This window comes from Arvicanthis niloticus, chromosome 16 (assembly GCF_011762505.2).
Source record: "Arvicanthis niloticus isolate mArvNil1 chromosome 16, mArvNil1.pat.X, whole genome shotgun sequence".
Classification (NCBI taxonomy): Eukaryota; Metazoa; Chordata; class Mammalia; order Rodentia; family Muridae; genus Arvicanthis; species Arvicanthis niloticus.
Window position 1 is genome coordinate 62,562,337 of NC_047673.1, and position 17,083 is coordinate 62,579,419.

At 48.8% G+C, this 17,083-nt stretch overlaps 2 protein-coding genes across 6 annotated transcripts in view; one reads left to right on the top strand and one right to left on the bottom strand.

Annotated features, from left to right (window-relative positions):
* The window catches only part of Dcaf8 (DDB1 and CUL4 associated factor 8), a 45,242-nt gene extending 38,197 nt beyond the window's left edge, over positions 1-7,045 (top strand). For all 3 annotated transcript variants that reach the window (XM_034520851.2, XM_034520852.2, XM_076914499.1), the window contains 4 exons: positions 104-234; positions 3,703-3,822; positions 4,414-4,530; positions 5,185-7,045. In XM_034520851.2, the coding sequence (XP_034376742.1) occupies positions 104-234; positions 3,703-3,822; positions 4,414-4,530; positions 5,185-5,301 (485 nt within the window). In that variant the 3' untranslated portion in view covers positions 5,302-7,045. The remainder of the gene's footprint in view (positions 1-103; positions 235-3,702; positions 3,823-4,413; positions 4,531-5,184) is intronic.
* A 326-nt stretch (positions 7,046-7,371) lies between these two features.
* Pea15 (proliferation and apoptosis adaptor protein 15) lies at positions 7,372-17,083 on the bottom strand. Of its 3 annotated transcripts, XM_034520856.2 has the most exons (5): positions 16,904-17,074; positions 14,616-14,829; positions 10,794-10,967; positions 9,438-9,593; positions 7,372-9,273 (listed from the first exon to the last, which is right to left on the bottom strand). In XM_034520856.2, the coding sequence occupies exons 3-5, from the start codon at positions 10,963-10,965 to the stop codon at positions 9,209-9,211; spliced, it is 393 nt and encodes a 130-aa protein (XP_034376747.1). In that variant the 5' UTR covers positions 10,966-10,967; positions 14,616-14,829; positions 16,904-17,074; the 3' UTR covers positions 7,372-9,208. The 3 variants fall into 3 exon arrangements, with proteins under 3 accessions (XP_034376747.1, XP_034376749.1, XP_034376750.1); XM_034520858.2 differs by lacking the exon at positions 14,616-14,829 and having other exon boundaries at positions 16,904-17,083; XM_034520859.2 differs by lacking the exons at positions 14,616-14,829; positions 16,904-17,074 and adding an exon at positions 12,762-12,899.

The following is a 17,083-nucleotide window of genomic DNA, read 5'->3' on the forward strand; positions in this document are numbered from 1 at the left end:
CAGCTGACTCAGAGTTTGTAAATCACTAAATTCTCAGTGAGGTAAATAAATACAGGCCCAGTGCCAAGTCTTGTGTGGTTTCTTCCCTCATTTATCATTTCAGTAAAAGGCGTCAATTTCTATGGCCCCAAGAGTGAGTTTGTGGTGAGCGGTAGTGACTGCGGGCACATCTTCCTCTGGGAGAAGTCTTCTTGCCAGATCATTCAGTTCATGGAAGGGGACAAGGGAGGTGTGGTGAGTATGCTGTGCTGGACTGGCTGTCCCCCTAGTTTCTCAGGCCAATAAGGTAGGTCGTATGTGGGCCGCCACATTTCTACTGTAGCTGTATGGTAGCATGTTTCAGAGTTCCACATAGCTAAACTAAAAGTGTTATGCCTCAACGGTGCTGTGATTTTGATGGAACACTTTATTCCTTCCTTCTGCCCTTATAAAGAGTTTCAGGAAGAATTTATAGCCTGAGCAGAATTCTTTAGCATGGACTTTTTCCACAAAAGAAAACATTAGTTTAGAACAAACCTTCCTATACAGGACAAACCTTTTTTGTGCCTTGTCTCTTTAAGTGAAGTAAGCAGTGACCTTGGCTGATTCCTGGATCAGCAGATAAAAGCTAGTTGCACATTTATTTTTATTTTAGAAGAAACATTTTAAACATTCGGGGAAATGAGAGTAAGGTTTGTAAGTTAGATAACATGGAATTCAATATTAAACTTATTTAATGTACTATTTAAGAGAATATTCTTGTACTTAACAGATGCATGCTGTGTTTAGAGATAAAGCGCCATGCCTGTTAAATGGGTACAAACACACCTAATGTACATGTGTCTATGTAGGAAGGAAAGCAAATGTAACAATGCATGTTTGTCCTGGAGAGAGCAGCTGGGTAGCCTGCTGGGTGATATGGCTACAGTATTGTCCCCCTGGCCTTTGAGTTTCACAAGCACCCTCTGTATTAATGATCAAGAAGGAATCACAGAAATCAAGTTAAGGACTGAGGAGTGGTCTGCTCTTGTGATGTGTCTCCATTACCATGTACCCTCCCCTTGCAGCATTAGGAGAGAGTTAAGGGTTCTGAGCCACTGTAGACAGGGAAGAGACAGTTTGGGAGATTCTACTTTACTGATTATTCAAGACGGCCTTGGTTACAGAAATCCTCTAAGAAATGGCTGGTGCACCTTGGCTGGCCTCTCATCATTTTCAGTCTTCCAAGCTGGAACTTGAGAGTCCAGCTATGACTCAATGATACTTACCAGAGAGGGGCTGAGAGTTGAAAGTGCTTCCTTGGCAGTCAGGATCTCATTTCTTCTTGTTTCCTTGGTCTGCTTCTGAGGATATTTGATATTGTACTCTGGTTTCTTCTAAATTGTTTGGACCTAGGACATATAGATTAAGTCTTCTATGTCTGAACATAACAGGCTCTCTACTTCAGTTTCACTCCTTCAGAGGTCCTGCCTTTGTTACCTATAGGTAACAAGTTCAAAACATTGGAGTCTTAATAAAAATTCTGCAGTTCGCACATAATAAGTCCAGAAGGACTGGTGAGTCTTTGTTGATCCTAAACTTGTCTTGAGAAGCAAAGCATTCTGCTGGCCAGTGTACTGCACTTCCACCTTGGCCGGCACCAGGTTTGTTGGTTAATCCAGTGCTCGGTGGGGAAGAGCAACTATTTGGGATGGTTAGGTCCTAGGTCAGAGTCTTTATGATTTTTAAGAGATGTAGTGGTGACCCCTGAAGAGGGTTTCTTTACCTGTTCTTGCCTTTGTGTGAGCAGAATGACTCATGTGATTCTTACCTAGGTCTCGCTGAGATCATTTGTTTTGTTACAAGCCTCCAGCAGTGGAGGTTACCAGGCTCCAGTCTAGGATGGATAATGAACCATTCTGTATCATAAAGTAGAATGTTAGTATCAGAGGGATCTTAGACGTTATTGCCCACCTTGCCCAGGTCTCCTAATTCTTGTTTTGGGATCCTTTCTTTGTTCCCATTCATCTTCACAGGAACAAGAGTGGGAGATGATGCCAAAGAACAAGTCCTTACTCTCCCAAGAGCACTTGAATGCTCTACCCCATCCATCCCCTACACCCCTCGCCCAGTTTTCTAAGGCCAGAGTTCTTTTCTCTGCGCAAGCATTATTGACAGAATAAGTGCTGGTGTTGAGACAGGTCTGGTGAAGTGACCAGGGCTCTTAGCCCCCCTGGCCCCGAGTTTCTCTGTCTGCTTCACCTGCAGGCTCTAGTTCAGGTGTTGTATGAAGTTTATTCTGTCATCCTCTTGCCGTTGGCTTTGTCCTTAGGCTTAGGTCCCAAAGAATTGTTCCTTTACCCACTTGTTGGTAAAGCAGAGGTAGGTCAAGAGCACAAGTCTTTAGCAAGACTTCATGAGTGGATGGATGGATGGATGGATGAGGTCAGGTCTGTCTGTGGAAACTGTCAGGTTATCTGTTGATACCATTTCTGTACTGGACTTTGTTCTCTAGTGCTTCCTCAGGCTGCCAAGTACATAGCCTAAAAGGACCTGCAGTAAAGCCCCTGTGTGAAGTAGGAGAAGAAACAGGGCTTTCTGTTTAACTCTTAAACTCAGACTTAGATTTGGCCTTCTCTAGCCTGTTTTATTTGTAAACTCAAAGTTAAAAAAAAAATGAAGTCATCTTTACTCTCCGTGCCTCTCTTACCTCTTCCTTAGCTGCAGTCTGAGTGCACAGGCACAGCAGCTAAGGCTGCTCCAGAGAAAACTAGACCTTTTGCTGTTCATTTTCTTGGACTATAGAGCAGCTGCAAGGCGGGGTGCTTTTCCTCTCTGTTCCTCATCTGACTAAAAGCCTAAAAATGCTTTAGCAGCTAGATCTGGGACTGGCTCTTCCGGTGGGGATGGGGACTACTCTGTCCTGCCCTGCCTTGCCCTGCCGTTAGGAAGTTTATGTCTTCAAGTCAGACAGCAGAGGGCATGGGTGCTTTCACACAAAAGGAAACTGTCTGAGACCAAATGTCTGCCATCCAGTGTTTTTTTCTGCTGTTCAGTGAATGAAGTTGGCTGAAAGTGATTCAGTGGAGAATCTCAATGTTACCTTATACTTTCCTGTACTGTAGCTGGGTTTACTGTGCCCTTAGAGTAGATAGCAAGATGTTGCCTGTCCTGATACAGAATTCTTAGACAGACACAAAGCCCCCTTCCTATTCCCAGCCCCAGTTCATCTTCCTTCCAGCCCTGACATCCTCCAGTTAGTAAACAGTGCTGCGTGCATATGATTGTTCGCCGCCTCTTCTCTGGATGAGAGGTGGCAGCTGCTGCTTTCCTAATTTTGAAAACAAAAATGATAAAAGCCACTGGAAGGATTTGGGGTTTTTGGTTTGTTTGGTTTTGTTTTTTCAGCCTTGAGCAAGTTGGAGCTTTAGATTCTGGAGTGAATGGGGTCTGTGACTCATTACCTTATGAAGCCAGCAGTAAGCATGGCCAGTCACCACCTGCTCTTGGTGGTATGTCTAGAGATGCAGCCTCCCCTTCTCTAAATATTGGAAATGTTTTAGACAGGCTGGTTTTGTATCCAGTTTGTATCTCCTCTACTGTCCGGGCTATTTGGGTTAGGCTCAGGTGGGTGGACCTGCTTCAACCCAGGTCAAGGACAACAGTTTGGCTCAAGGTGGCCCTCGGTTTTTAAACTATACTCCCTATGCTCCTTAGCCTATGCTTTCTCTTCTTCTGAACCAGGTAAACTGTCTTGAGCCCCATCCTCACCTGCCTGTTTTGGCAACCAGTGGCCTAGACCATGATGTGAAGATCTGGGCACCGACAGCTGAAGCTTCCACTGAGCTGACGGGGTTAAAGGATGTAAGTGGCCAGCCAAAGACATTGGTCTGTACTTGTGCTTGGAACTGGTACCGTGCTTCCTTGTCATAGGAAGGAGTAACTGTTGCTCAGTCTTTAAAGGCATTGCTCTAACACTGCCCTATGCCTTCTTCCCTGCTCCGGTGGGCACAGTCCTGAGCTCTGAAGTGCTGCTAGTTATAAGGTAGAAAGCATCTTTCAGGAAAAAGTGTTTTACATTAAAGCATCCAACTGTCTCAGTGGCTGACCTTGGGCATCCTTGGCTAATCTAATTAGCTTAATGATAACTGAAAGAACAGTTTATTGGGGTAGAAGACACAGTTTGCTCAGAGAGAGAGAGAGAGAGAGAGAGAGAGAGAGAGAGATTGATTGATTTCACGTGTGCACACAACCCTCACATATGCCCTACCACTGAGCTACATTCTAGCCCTTGGTTTTCAGAGACAAACTTTCAATGCTTAGCTCAGGCTGGCCCTGAATTTGTAATCCTAATTCTACCTTCAAGTGCTGGGTTGCAGTCATGCAAACACCAGCCTTGTTGATGAAGCCCATAGTCTGTAGTTATATCCCTTCTCCCAACCCTTTGGGTTCCAGGTGATCAAAAAGAACAAGCGAGAGCGGGATGAGGACAGCTTGCATCACACCGACCTGTTTGATAGTCACATGCTGTGGTTCCTCATGCATCACCTGAGACAGAGACGTCATCATCGGGTAAGCTTCAGGTGGAAGTGGGCTCCCAAGGACTACGCTCCTTTAAAGGAGCCTACAGAATTTCATGGCACACTTCTTACTGCTTTAAAGAGGATGGGGTGGTCTTGGTTGGGTGTCGCATTCACTGGCCTTTATCCCCATTAGAGCAACTAGTAGAAAGGAGGTGGTGTGTGACTTTTGTCCTCTGTCACCATATATGCACAGGGGTAGCTTTATAATTGCAGTGGCTGGAAGGGTGGGGGAGAGTAGAGAAGAAATAATTGCTCAGGTGACCTGCGTTGACCGTCATGCTAAGAGAGGCCTAGAGCAAATCTCAAGCACATTGTTACTGAGACTGCAGCCACGATTCTCATTTGTATTATCTCTGGCTGCTTTCGTGGTGCAGCGACAGAGCTGAACAGTTCCAACAGAGACCATATGGCCTAAAATATTTACTGTCTGGCCTTTTAAGAAATATCTGAGCCAGATGCAGTAGTATACACCATAACCCTAGCTACCAGGGAAGCTGAGGTAGGATTGAGAGTAAACAGGTCACCCTAGGCTATTTAATTTAGAAGAAAAAAAAAAAGAGTTCTGCTGATCCCTGGCCTAATCTAGATCTAACAGTCTTGTCTTGATCCAGGACGTTACTAACAAGGATTTCCCATCCTACAGCGCTGGCGAGAACCTGGGGTTGGGGCCACAGATGCGGACTCTGATGAGTCTCCCAGCTCCTCAGACACATCCGACGAGGAGGAGGGCCCTGACCGGGTGCAGTGCATGCCATCCTGAGGCCCCAAACTTAGGAGGGATGGGCTGGGGCTGCCAACCCAATCCTGCCTGGGCAACTCTTTTTCAGTCCCAGGCCCTTACATTCAACAGAAATGCACTTTGGACTGTTTGTTTAAATAAAAGAAAGCTATCTGAGGTGGACAGAGCACAGGAGATGAACCAGCAGAGAGCCCTAGAAGTGAGAGACGAGACCGAGCCCTGAATGAGCTTCCATGGAGGGTGCGAAGGACTCAGAGAAACAGGCCTCTCCCTGAAGCCTTTTGTCAACTGGCCTGGATAGGAAGTGGGCTTCTTTTTCTTTAACCTCCCTTGTTTCTTTTGTGGGGGTGGGGTGGGGGGGAGGTAAAGTACCAACAAGCCAGAGAGGAGGCTGGGAATGCCACTCTCTTTGGTTTAGGGTTTCACCTTTTTTTTTTTCCCTTTGTTTTTTTTTTTTTTAAGAAGTCTGACAGTTGCATTGTTTTTTGCCCCTGAGCAACCAGTCCCATCCCAGGACCCCGTTTTTCTGGGAAATCCTTAAGAGACCCCAGCCATCCCAGCACTCTTCTCTCCCTTCCACAACACTTACCACTTCTTTGACCTTACCACAGTGCTCTGCACTGCAGTCTGTCTCCTTCACTCTCTCTCCATCCAGCACCCTCTAAATGGGGGTCTAGGATGAGGACTGCGGAGATGTGGGAGGGATAAGAGGCGGAAGAACAAGAAGTTACCTCTTGCTTTTGTTTTTAACTGTTCAGTGGCGGCAAGTTCCCCGTCCCTATCACTGTTAGAGGCCTACTTTTATATCTATAAATATATTAAAAAGCAAGTTAAACTTGGATGTATCAAGTTAAGATTATTGTCAGAAGTTTAAATACCTATATATTCTCTATGACTACAATGCAATAAAGGGGCTTGAAGGAAGGGTGAGCGAGTGATGCTGCAGAGGTCATGTGGTCAGCTGATCAGTCATGGATGCTGTCAGAGCCTAGGGCCCATCTGGAGCCTTCCCAAGGCTCAACGAGGGAAGGGTACTCAGCTGTGCCCTTCTCTGCCTCAGTGCTGAGCTTTAGAAAAACAAATTCCTCTCAACTTTGCCTCAGGTCTCCTAATTTCCTTAAGTCTTGTGAGGGCTCCCAAGATTGCTCCTCTCATTAGAGGCTGGCCTGTCTTTAAACCATGACTGAAGGGTCATCACTGCTACAGACTGTCTCCTGGTTCTTTGTATAACAGAAAGCACACTCGCCCCCTTCTTTTAGCTGCTTGATTCTTTAAGCATTCGACTCCACACCAGCACCCTTCCTCATGGAAGGATAAGGGACAGCTTCCTGGTAATCGAGGGACAAGCCAGTAATTGGAGGGTTTATTCTGGTGCCTGGGCCTTAGACCCATCTTCAGCACTGGCCGCTGAGTATGAAAGTCCCTGAGGAATTCTGACCCTAAGTGCTTGAGCTGCTCTTCCTGTGCCCCTGGTGTTCACGAGATCCAGTCAGGAATCCTGCATCGTGGGATGGCTGGATTTGACCACACGGCCAGAAGGAAGTGGGAGAGAGTGAAGGGTGGCGTCCTTCACACTCTTTCCTCCTGACCCCGCCCAGCAGTGCAGACCAGATGCCAGCTCTTGGGCTTCTTTCGTGAGCAGGGAGTGTGTGGTAACTGATTAATCTTATGTCCTCACTGCTAGAGAGATGATGAGGTGGGCTTAAAACCATGCACTCTGGAATTTGTTGTATTTTTTCTCAGTAAAGCTTTTCCCCTGACTGCTGCTTTGTGTGGTATGTGGTCCATTTATTTGTGATAGAGTACTTTTGTTCCTTCCAGATACATGCTTGATTTTGCTCAGACTTAAAAAGTGAAGTGTGGGATATTCCTGTTTCTAGTGCTTGAGCCATAGAAGAATGTTGTAAGTGAAATAGGTCTGTTTATGTCAGTGGTACGTAAGAGATGGGGCACATTATTTGGGATGTTTCCAGTCCCTTGTTCTATACTGCAGTGAGCGCTAATAGGGAGAGCATGGCTGCACATCCCCTCCCAGTCATTCAGAGCTTCCCAAACTCTTAGTGACCCACAGAGATTCTAGAATCAGTCAGGTACAGTACAGTCAGTCACCTTTATTCCAGGGTTAGAAGAAGGCCGTGCACACTGCAGACAGAGGAGCACAGGCTAGGGGCAGCCTCACAGCAGCACGAGGGGAGCAGGGTATGTAAGTGTGTTAGGGCACGTTAGTCAGTTTAAGGTTTGGGTTTTGCCTTACAGAAACTGCTGAGAAGCACCCTCTCTCTTTCTTCCATAAGGAAAGCAACGTCTCACTCCTGCTCTCATGGAACACCCAGATGGGAGCGTGTTACCCAGAGTTCCTTTCTCCCAGTTGTACAGGGATTTCTTGTCTTAAGGAGATGCCAGGCAGGACTAGGGAGACTTAGGAAGGACCTGTAAGGCAGAACTGGAGTCTCCAAGGTGCGTATGTTAAGGCAGGTGTCTGCAGCAGTGGCCAGAGGAGATGGGCAAACTGGGCTCAGCTAGGAATTAAAGGTACTCTTGCCAGTCTGGCTTCAAGACCCCTCTTCTGACAGACAGTCCTCCCCTCCTTGTGAAGTTTTGTTCCCATATCCTAAAAGCTCCTACCTTCAACTTTCTCTAAATTTTCTTTTAGCTCAAATGTAATGTTTGTTGTGGTTGGTTGAAATGTTTTGTTTGGACTATGCAACAATTTGGCTCTGCCGCTCCCTTTACTGTGGCATCCGCCTCCCCCTCCGCTCTGGCCTAGACAATAAGTTAATGCTAAAAACCACAAAAAAGGGCAGACATGGCAGTGCGGGTTTAATATACATATATGTAGAATATATATGTACACACAGTTAGCACGGTCAGGATGGGGAAGGGCATCTTGGGACAGGGAGGAGGCTGGGTACACTCACTGTACTCTAGTGACTTGGCTGTGTGGCATCCACAAACCCAAATGAGAAAGGTTACCAGTCCCTTCCTGGATTGAATCAGGGTGGTAGTCAGTGCAAAGGAAACACTGTAATTAACTTCTTTTTTGCTTGGAGAATTCTAAACCGGAGAGTGAGATGGTTGCCTACAACACCCATATTGGGACTCTGTAAGTTGTGGGCAGGTTGGGGTTAAAAACCTAAGGATCTCCTTCCCCAGCCTCCCTAGGCTCTGGGTCAGTATATCCAACAGTCTGTCCATATTTAGAAACTGAGGAGCAGAAAGTGGGCCTGTCTGCCTGCACCCTAGCTCAGGCTTGGTAGTGCATGGTCCCAGCATAGTCTCTCCAGAGCAGAAGTTGGGGGTACATTAAATGCTGGCTTCTCCATTGGGGTTTGATCTTTGGGACCAGGAAAGGATCTAGTGGTCTTCTCATTAAGATTTCTGGCCCATCCTCATCCCAAGCCCATAACAAGGGCACAAAGGAAGGGCCCACTGGCACTCAGGACCTCAGCCTAAGGAGTAGCAGGAAGCTGGATTCTAGCCGGTCCAGCATAGAGATACAAACACTGAATTCTGGCTTTTCTTTGCCCCTTCCAGGTGGAGGTTGAGTAGCCTCTTTGCCTTCCTTCCCCACGGGTTTTCTGTAGATGGAAGCATCTCTCCCATACCTCATCTTCACCATAACTCCTCAGTGTAGGAAAATGCAGGTCCTTTCTGCTTCCATACTTGAAAGGTGTGGGGGAAGAGTGGAGGAAAGGGGAGAGATAAGTTCCCCGTCCCTTGACTCCAACCCCTCATGAGGAGGAGGAACTAGATGAGCTAGACAGACAGACAGCCAGGGCGTGCGCACACGCACACACGCGCATAGTAAGGGTTAGGACCAAGTTAGTAAATGGGTGCGGAGCAGGGGGTTGCCCTAGCCCCTCCCACTGAGGGTGGGGAGGGAGTGGTCTGATGAAGATCCAACCTTCCTCCTCTTCCTCCCCCTTGCTCAGGCCTTCTTTGGTGGGGGAGCCAATTTGATGATTTCTTCCTCAGAGGGCTGCCGGATAATGTCTGAAAAAAAAACAAAGAGGCGGTGTGCCCAGGGATGGGGGTTGCCAGGCAGGCCCACTGAGCATTAGCCTCCCCTCCCCAAACTCTGAATGACTTTCCACTCAAAAAATACAGTCAGACAGGAAAGGCAGAAGGATAGCCATGCCACAGGTATGGCCTCTGACCTTTGTACTTCTTGGCACTGGGAATGCGGGTTAACTTGGTGTCCAGCTCATCCTCCTCAGAGATCTTCAGCACACGGGTTCTGTAGTCAACCACCATAGTAAGTAGGTCAGGACGCCGGGATATCTCAAAGATGTGCTCAATGTAGGAGAGGTTGTCTGGAGGAAGGCAGCTTGGGTCAGAGCCAGGCTATAGAGGCCAACTTCTACCCTGGCAAAAGTGGTATTCTAGAACCATGACTGAGTTGCTGACATTGGTTATGAGAAGGGACAACAGTGAAAGAAGGGGCTACCAAGCCAGTAAAAGAAAGTTTGAGGCAGTTTGGAGGATTACTCCTTAGAGGGACAGGTATTTAGCCAATGAGATCTTCTAGGGTATAAATGGAAAATACAGACTTTGGGCTAGATATCAAGTCCATCATGGGGGAAGGGACAATAGAAAGGCTGCCTTCAAAATTACCCACCCCCACCCCCTTGTCCACTTTCCTTCCAAGTGAGTATCAGGGAGAAGTCCCAGACACCACAGGGAACAGGAAGGTGAGATTTATGGCCAATCAAAGAGACATTCTGAACCTAGTAAGGAAAGTTACTTTAGTAAGAGAAAAAGCACTGACACCATCAGGCTGGCTTCAGATTGCCATCAGATCATCTGGCTCCTGTCTGTTGCAATAGTCTCAATTGTAATAGGTCCTCCTTAGGCTCTCCTCCCTGTTGTCAGACTTTGGCCAGAGTTGTTCATATGAAGGACTCTGGGGTGACTTCACTTTCACACACCTGTAACTCAGCTACCTCTAATCAGACCCAATATTTTTAGCCCAGCTAATGTGGACTTAACAGATTCTCTGAGTTCTACCTTAGACATCCCATTTGCCTTTGGGGGCAGTGCAGCAGCAGCAGCAGCAGCAACAACTACTTAGGAGGGTTGGCTCTCCCCTTTCACTGTGAACCCTGGGCCCTCTTGTTAGGCACACATGGCAAGTACTTTTACCTACTATCCTGCCAGCACTTGGGGCCATCTCACTCGCCAGTTGACCCTGCAAGCCCCAGCTGCATAGTATTGCTTTAATCCAGTGTCTCCCTCTCACCCCTGAAGGGCAACAGTCCCTAAAAGTGGGTAAGAAAACGTTAGAACTGTAGTTTCAAATTCTACCACTTTTAAATTGTGCTTTCATGCACGTCATGATAGCACAGGAGTACTGAGAAACACGTTGCACTGATAAAGACCATAAGAGAAACCAGTCTGACAAGTGCACTCTTCTTAGAGCAGATTGGTTACCCTGCCTTGTCATTGGGTTTCCCTCTGTGTAAGAGGCTTGTGTTCCTTTCTATACGCTGAATGAGCAGAACCCCCTCCACAACCTTTGTCCAGCTTGTTGTGGCTCTCCAGGAAGCTAAACCAGGCACTGCCTGTGGTGATCTCTTCACTCTTCTCGCTGGGGATGTCCTCCTTGCAGGCTGACTTGAGCTGTTCCAGATCTTCAAGGGTGATGTTGTTGGTCAGGTCCTGAAGGAGAGTCCCGTACTCTGCCATGACTGGGGGGAAGGTGGTAAAGGGAGAGAGCAGGCTGAGCCTACTGTATGGGGTCTGATTCACTTACTTCAAGTACTTACTCGAGACTTACCCCCACCCCCAGCAACATGCACACTTGCACACACACTCCGTCCTGCCAGGGTACCTTAAATATAGAGGTTTAGGCGAGTGAGCTGGTCTGGAGGAAGAAAAAGAAAACCCTGCATAACAGAGGAAACTTAGGAAAGGTAGGAGCCAGCGTGGAACCTAGAGGGAGAAGTAACTCATCCCCTCCCCCCAATACACAATCTTTTTTTTTCTTTTTCCATCCCTTAACAGTAACCCTGGCAACAGTTCCCCTGACTGAGGAGGAGGTTACCATGACAACATTCTCCAGACTTTCTTCCAGTCTCCCAAGTACCCCCTCCCCAATTGCCCCACCTACCTACAACTCCTCCCCCTGTCACAGGCTTGCCTAGCAGTGAGACGCTAAAAAGGAACTGGAAAGACTGGTTCAAGCCCATGTGTCCCACCATTCTTCCCCAGAGGCAAAGGGGTCCCTCACTCCATCTTCCCAGCACTCCACTGATGATTTTGGATGTGTGCCTAGTTACTTGGCTTGATGGATCCCTGGCCCCTCCATGCTCACTCCTGTATTAGATTCTTAGGTCTTAGGGTAGCAGGGATCAGTGGGCCAACCCCCACCTTTGTGGAGCCCATTTTCTCCTTTGATAGTTTACTGGGCCCCAACTCAGCCTTCTCCCGTAGCCTTTGTGCTGTGCCTGCAGCCCCCGCGCCCAAGAATACCAAGCGGCTGGCTCTGGCCCCCTGCCCAGTTCCCAGGCAGCCTGGATGATGGGGGGAGGGGAGTTTAGATGTAGCTTTCAGAATATGGCAGCAAAGGGGGTTGCCTTTGATACTTTGAGTCTGGCTTCCCACAAGCAAGGCTACATCTGACCTAGGCCTTTGTACCATGTCTTTGATGATCCATAGGTGAGAAAGGAAACACCCAAGGATCCCCTTCCCCAAGATAGGAACTATAGCAGAAATAAAAGAAAGGGTCAGACCTGGGGCTGGAGAGGCGGCTCAGAGGTTAGCACTGGCTACTCTCCCAGAGGACCTGGGTTCAATTCCCAGCACCCACATGGCAGTTCACATCTGTCAGTTCTAAGGGATTCAACACCTTCACACAGACATATATGTGCAGGCAAAACACTGATGTATGTTACATGGATTTGATAAAATGTAAAACTCCCCAGTGGTAAGCTAAAATCAGGGATCTCAGCATAGTAATTTAGCCTATAATAATTCCAATACTCAGGTGTCTGAGGCAGGAAGAGTGCTGCAGTTTAGCCTGGACTACATAGCAAAATCTTGTTTCAAATAAGGACCTGTTTTCTGCAATGAGTATATATCTTTTATAGTCAGAAAATTAAAGCACTAAAACAGTAAACTACATCACATCACAAATATTCTGTGTGTCTAGACAAAAAAGTGGGCAAGAAGCTGAGTGGCCTTAGACCTGACCACTGCTGCCCATGCACCACCCAACCCTGAGCTGAAGCTGGCAGATCAAAGGGGCCAGCTGGACAAACCTGTTTTTCTTGATTCTAGCCTCTGTAGTAGGGCAACTGAGGCAGAGCCATGGACATTGCATAGTAAGTATGGACTCAGAAGTCCTTATTCCCAGCCCCTTACTTTGACCAGAATAAACAAACCATCCTTGTTGGCAGGCACCGTGACACACACAAACAATAAGCCAGACAGCGGGGCTAGCATGACCCCCAGAAGAATTGGCAGGAAACATTTCTACTTACACACCCAGGTGCCACCAAACAGAAGGGCCCAGCGGTGGTCCTGCCAGGCAGGGCCAGGGACAATGCTCTCTGACTGTCAGCACCAGGAACCATCTCTGCCTGGAAATCTAGGTCACAGCAGCAAGCTCTCGAGCCCAGCCCCGCCTCCACTGATAATCCCAGGGCAGAAAAGGGGTGTGGGGGAGGGGCTGGAGGGGGCTGGAAAAGTAGCATAGGATGGAGACAAGAAGACCCTGCCCAAAATGAAGCCCTAGGGCCAAACCCTCATTGGAAAGGGGGTCACACTGCCTTGATTTCGCAGGGAAGAAGAGTTTGTAAATACAAGAGTTGCTGTGGGAGGAAAGTGTGTAGCACTGTGTGTGAATCTCTCGGGAGGAGTTGAGATTCAGGGCTCTGGATCTAAAACAGATCTACTGGGGTGGTAGGCAGGAAGGGATTAATGTGTGTAACACACCCACACCCACAAAGGTTGGGGGCAGTAGGTAGGAGCTTTCAAAGAGTAAAACATACAAGAAGGCCCTAGAAAAGCATGTGGGCAGAAATGTACAAAGTGGCTAGGGCGAGATGGTGTGTACACACACAGATGTACACCCGTGGCTGCACACCCTTGAATGTGGCTGGGCGAGAAGAGGTATGTGGAAGATACCGTAGGTGTGTCTGGATGTTCTGGTAATGGAGATCAGTGCAGCACTAGCCGTGAGCTTATGTGAGTTGTATTTGAGCCAGTAAAGAGTATGTAAGACACACAGCCGGAGGAGTGAGGGGAACCTGCAGTATGACAGAAGACAGTTGGCCTTGGGAAAGGCTGCACATGAGGAGGAATTCAGTGTGTGGGGGGGGGGACCACGCACAGAGTCCACAAGGCTGGAGGCGCCACTCAGCTGTTACCATAGCAACCTCAGTTCAGGGTGCCCCACCCCCCAGTCATCAAAACAATGACACTGCCATGGGAAGTGTGAGTGCTAGGGCCAGAAAGGATAGGATGGAAGGCTCCTGAGGGAGTAGTAAAGGAACCGGAGCTACCATTTGCCCACGGCCAGCTGTGGAAGAGGCAAGGGCAGAGAAGTTGGGAACATTTTTTAGGGTACAGAATCTCTTCTGCATGACTTTCAGGTTTCACTAATCAGCTATTATCATCACTGGCTGGTCAGTCTGGGTATAGTGGGGCCTGGCAGAGCTTGCCTTTTTCATCCTCACCAAAGATTTAGGATTTGTAAGGGCCTAAGGAAAAGTCTGTCCTCCTGGCTCTGAAAAATTCCCATCTCTGGAGCACTGCTTCAGGAACACTGGGCTGAGGCCATTCTTGGGACAGGATACCAGGGCAGGAACTGAGAACCGGAGTTGAGGCTGCCAGGAAGTTAGTTCCTTCCCTCCCATCTCACTCTATGTTCTGTTCACTGCTTCCTTACACCTACCTTCCTCCCTCCCTCCCTCCCTCCCTCCCTCCCTCCCTCCCTCCCTCCCTCTCTGCCTCTCCCACGCTGGCTCTAGGCATAGCTTTGACCCCTGAGAATGCTGGAGAAGAAGGGGCCTTTTAGGTAAGGGTTGGGAAGAAGGCAGACGCAAGCCCTGAGTGTGCTCAGAGCAGCCTAGGAAAAAACCACCTGTGGTGGAGGTGGCAGCACCAAAATAATTTCTGAGCATTTTGACACTAATGGTAGTGTCAGACTCTGGCTCTTCCAGAGCATTTGGTTCCAGATAGGAAATGTAAAAAGGAAGTCTGAGGATTAGATGTTACCCCTTCCTCCACATCTGTTCCAGCTGCCAAAGGCAGGGCAGGAGAAGCAAACCTTTTAGAGGTGCAGAGACTAGAGGGGCCCTTTTATGAGCAGGAGGCAACTCCTAGGCACTCACTTTAGTCAGCCTTGTCTGAAGTTGGGAACTGGAGGAAGTGCTCAACGGAAACAGGTGGGAAGGGCGTGAGCAGGGCTGTGGCTATTGTAATTTCAGTGCTATCTGGGCCTCGGATCCAAAAATCCAGCCGTGTTTGTTTCAGTATCTTAACCGGCTTCTTTCCCCAACCTTTTAATCTAGCTTTGGGTATCTCCGCAGACACTCTTCTTTCTTCCTGTAACAAAGAAGAAGGTTTTACCGTTCCAAGGTCAGCCTAGGAGTAGGACTCCAAAATGTACATCTAAAACGAAAAGCAGGTTGCCTCTGGGAAGGGAAAGGGCCATGCCCAAGATGGAGGCAGCCAGAGATAGCTGGCATAGGATTAGGCTGGGCGGAACAGGGCCTGATAGTTGTGAGGAGGGATGGGCGTTGTGACGCCCCAGACTAGCTAGCACTTCACGGCTTTCCCAGCTTTTCCCTTCCTCATCTAGTTCCTCTCTTCCCCAGTCATTTTTAGTTTATTTTTCTACCTCTTTCAGCTACCATCTTGGAGGACCAAACCCACTCTACCATTGAGCTAAATTCCCAACCCCCTTTTATTCTTTTGTTGGGCATTCAGGCCTTCCAGCTCTTCCTACTCACTCACTCCATTTGGCGGTAGCCATGGATACATTTGAACTTCATAAGACTCCATGTCCCCACTTAAATACCCAGGGCTACCATAAGGAAGGGATGAGCCTCCGCGTGGCATGGAAAAAGAAAAAGATGGGTGGGAAGAACTGGATGTATACTGGGTGGCTACTGACCAGCTGGCAGGGATAGCCATCTTGACATTGTACATGAAGATGTATGTGTGAGGTACAGTGTGGCTCTGTGCCCTTATGTATGACAGTGTATGTACACCTGCCGAGCACAGGTGTCACACAAGTAGCAGGCAGCCAGGGAAGCTGGCAGCCTAAAGCATGCTGGCAGTTTCCCCACGAGAGTGTTTAACTGCAAAGGGAAGAGCAATTAACACTAATCGCTCCTGCAGCCTGGGGGCCAGACACATAACCTAGAGAAACAATATAGAGCCTGGGGGCCAGACACACAACCTAGAGAAACAAGACTCGGATGTTCACGTTCACGTGTTCCTCCTAACACCTGCTTTCACCGTCCCTAACTTGTGATTCTCTGTAGCCTCCTCTCCAGCGCTCTTCCTGTTCCTCTGGCCTCCTTCCTTTTCTCTCTGGTTCTCTGGCCAGATCTCCCTGTCTTCTCACACATTCCTCTCATTCTCTCTCCCTCTGACTTGGGTTCCATCCTTGGCTGACTCATTCTTTTCACCCTCTCCCTGGTTACTACTCCTTCCTGCATCCTTTGGCCATATTGATGTCCGGAATCTAGCCACTCCCAGGTACCCTATGCTCTAAACTGGCAGTCAGCAACAAAGGTCACAAGAAGCCCCCTCACCCAGGTAAGCGCACAGGCTCACCAGTCCTTGAGGTATCGCCCACTAAAACTGTAAAATCGGGGTGCGTTTGTGGACCCTTTCCACCCACTAGTGGACATTCCTGTTAAGACTGGTGTTTTAGAGGTGGTGCTGGTCAAGGAGACTCCACACGAGAGGTAACAAACGGGTTGGGGTGGGTGGGTGGGTGGATGCGTAGCGCAGGGATGTTGTGATTTGGTTTGTATGGGAGGATGTGTATAAGTCACATGGGTGTGTGTCACTGTGTGGTTGGCTGTCTTTTTTTTTTTTTTCTTAAAGGTGTGTTTGTGTCCCTGTCGGTTTTGACACGTATTATTTTAAAAATTAATTAGGGTCTTTATATCGGCTACATCATTCCTATGTACCCCAGCTCCTTTCCTAAGGGCAAGCTTCCACCAATTCCACTCTCCTCAGACGCAGTAAGCTGGGTGTGAGAGTACCCGAACCAGTTGCCTGCTGCCCGAGGAACTGAGGCAGGGCTGAGCTGAGCCTGGACGCCTGCAGAGGCGAGTCCGAAGCTAAAGCGAGGAGGGAGGGGCCGGTGCTGGCCTGGCTCTGCCGGCTGGGCGGGAAGCAGGCTACATCCTAATCCCCAGGCCCCATCGGACTCCCGAACTGGTGTTCAGCACGGAATGGGCGGATGAAGCCACGCTGCCTGTAGCACACTCCAGTCTCTGGATGCTTCGACAGAGATGGACCCCACGGGGCCTGACACGGTAGACCGGTCTGAATTCTCAAGCTCCCCTATTTGTCCCCTGCGTCCGGGATCGTGACCCTCCAAACCCAGACCCCCAATCTACCTCCTCCCCACGAAACATCTCCCCTCTGCCCCTCTCACCGCCTCCGGAGCTGAGAGCTCAGGGTGCGGGCACTCCCGGGTCCCCGGTTCCTAAGCAGCGTCTGGAGCCTGCTCCTTGGCTCCTGCCACCGCTGCCGCCGATCCTGCTGCCGCCGCCTCTTCCGCCCGTGGAGCAGAGCCTGAGCCCAGCACCGCCTCACCCCACCCGACTGGCCGGTG

Bases quoted from the DNA above. Each gene is read 5' to 3' on its own strand.
- Pea15 (XM_034520858.2), bottom strand. From the start codon at position 10,965: ATGGCAGAGTACGGGACTCTCCTTCAGGACCTGACCAACAACATCACC. The intron at 9,594-10,793 runs GTTGTGGAGGGG...GCCTTCCTCCAG, and splicing joins CCACAACAAGCTGGACAAAG to ACAACCTCTCCTACATTGAG. The intron at 9,274-9,437 runs GTCAGAGGCCAT...TTTTTTTTTCAG, and splicing joins CAGTGCCAAGAAGTACAAAG to ACATTATCCGGCAGCCCTCT.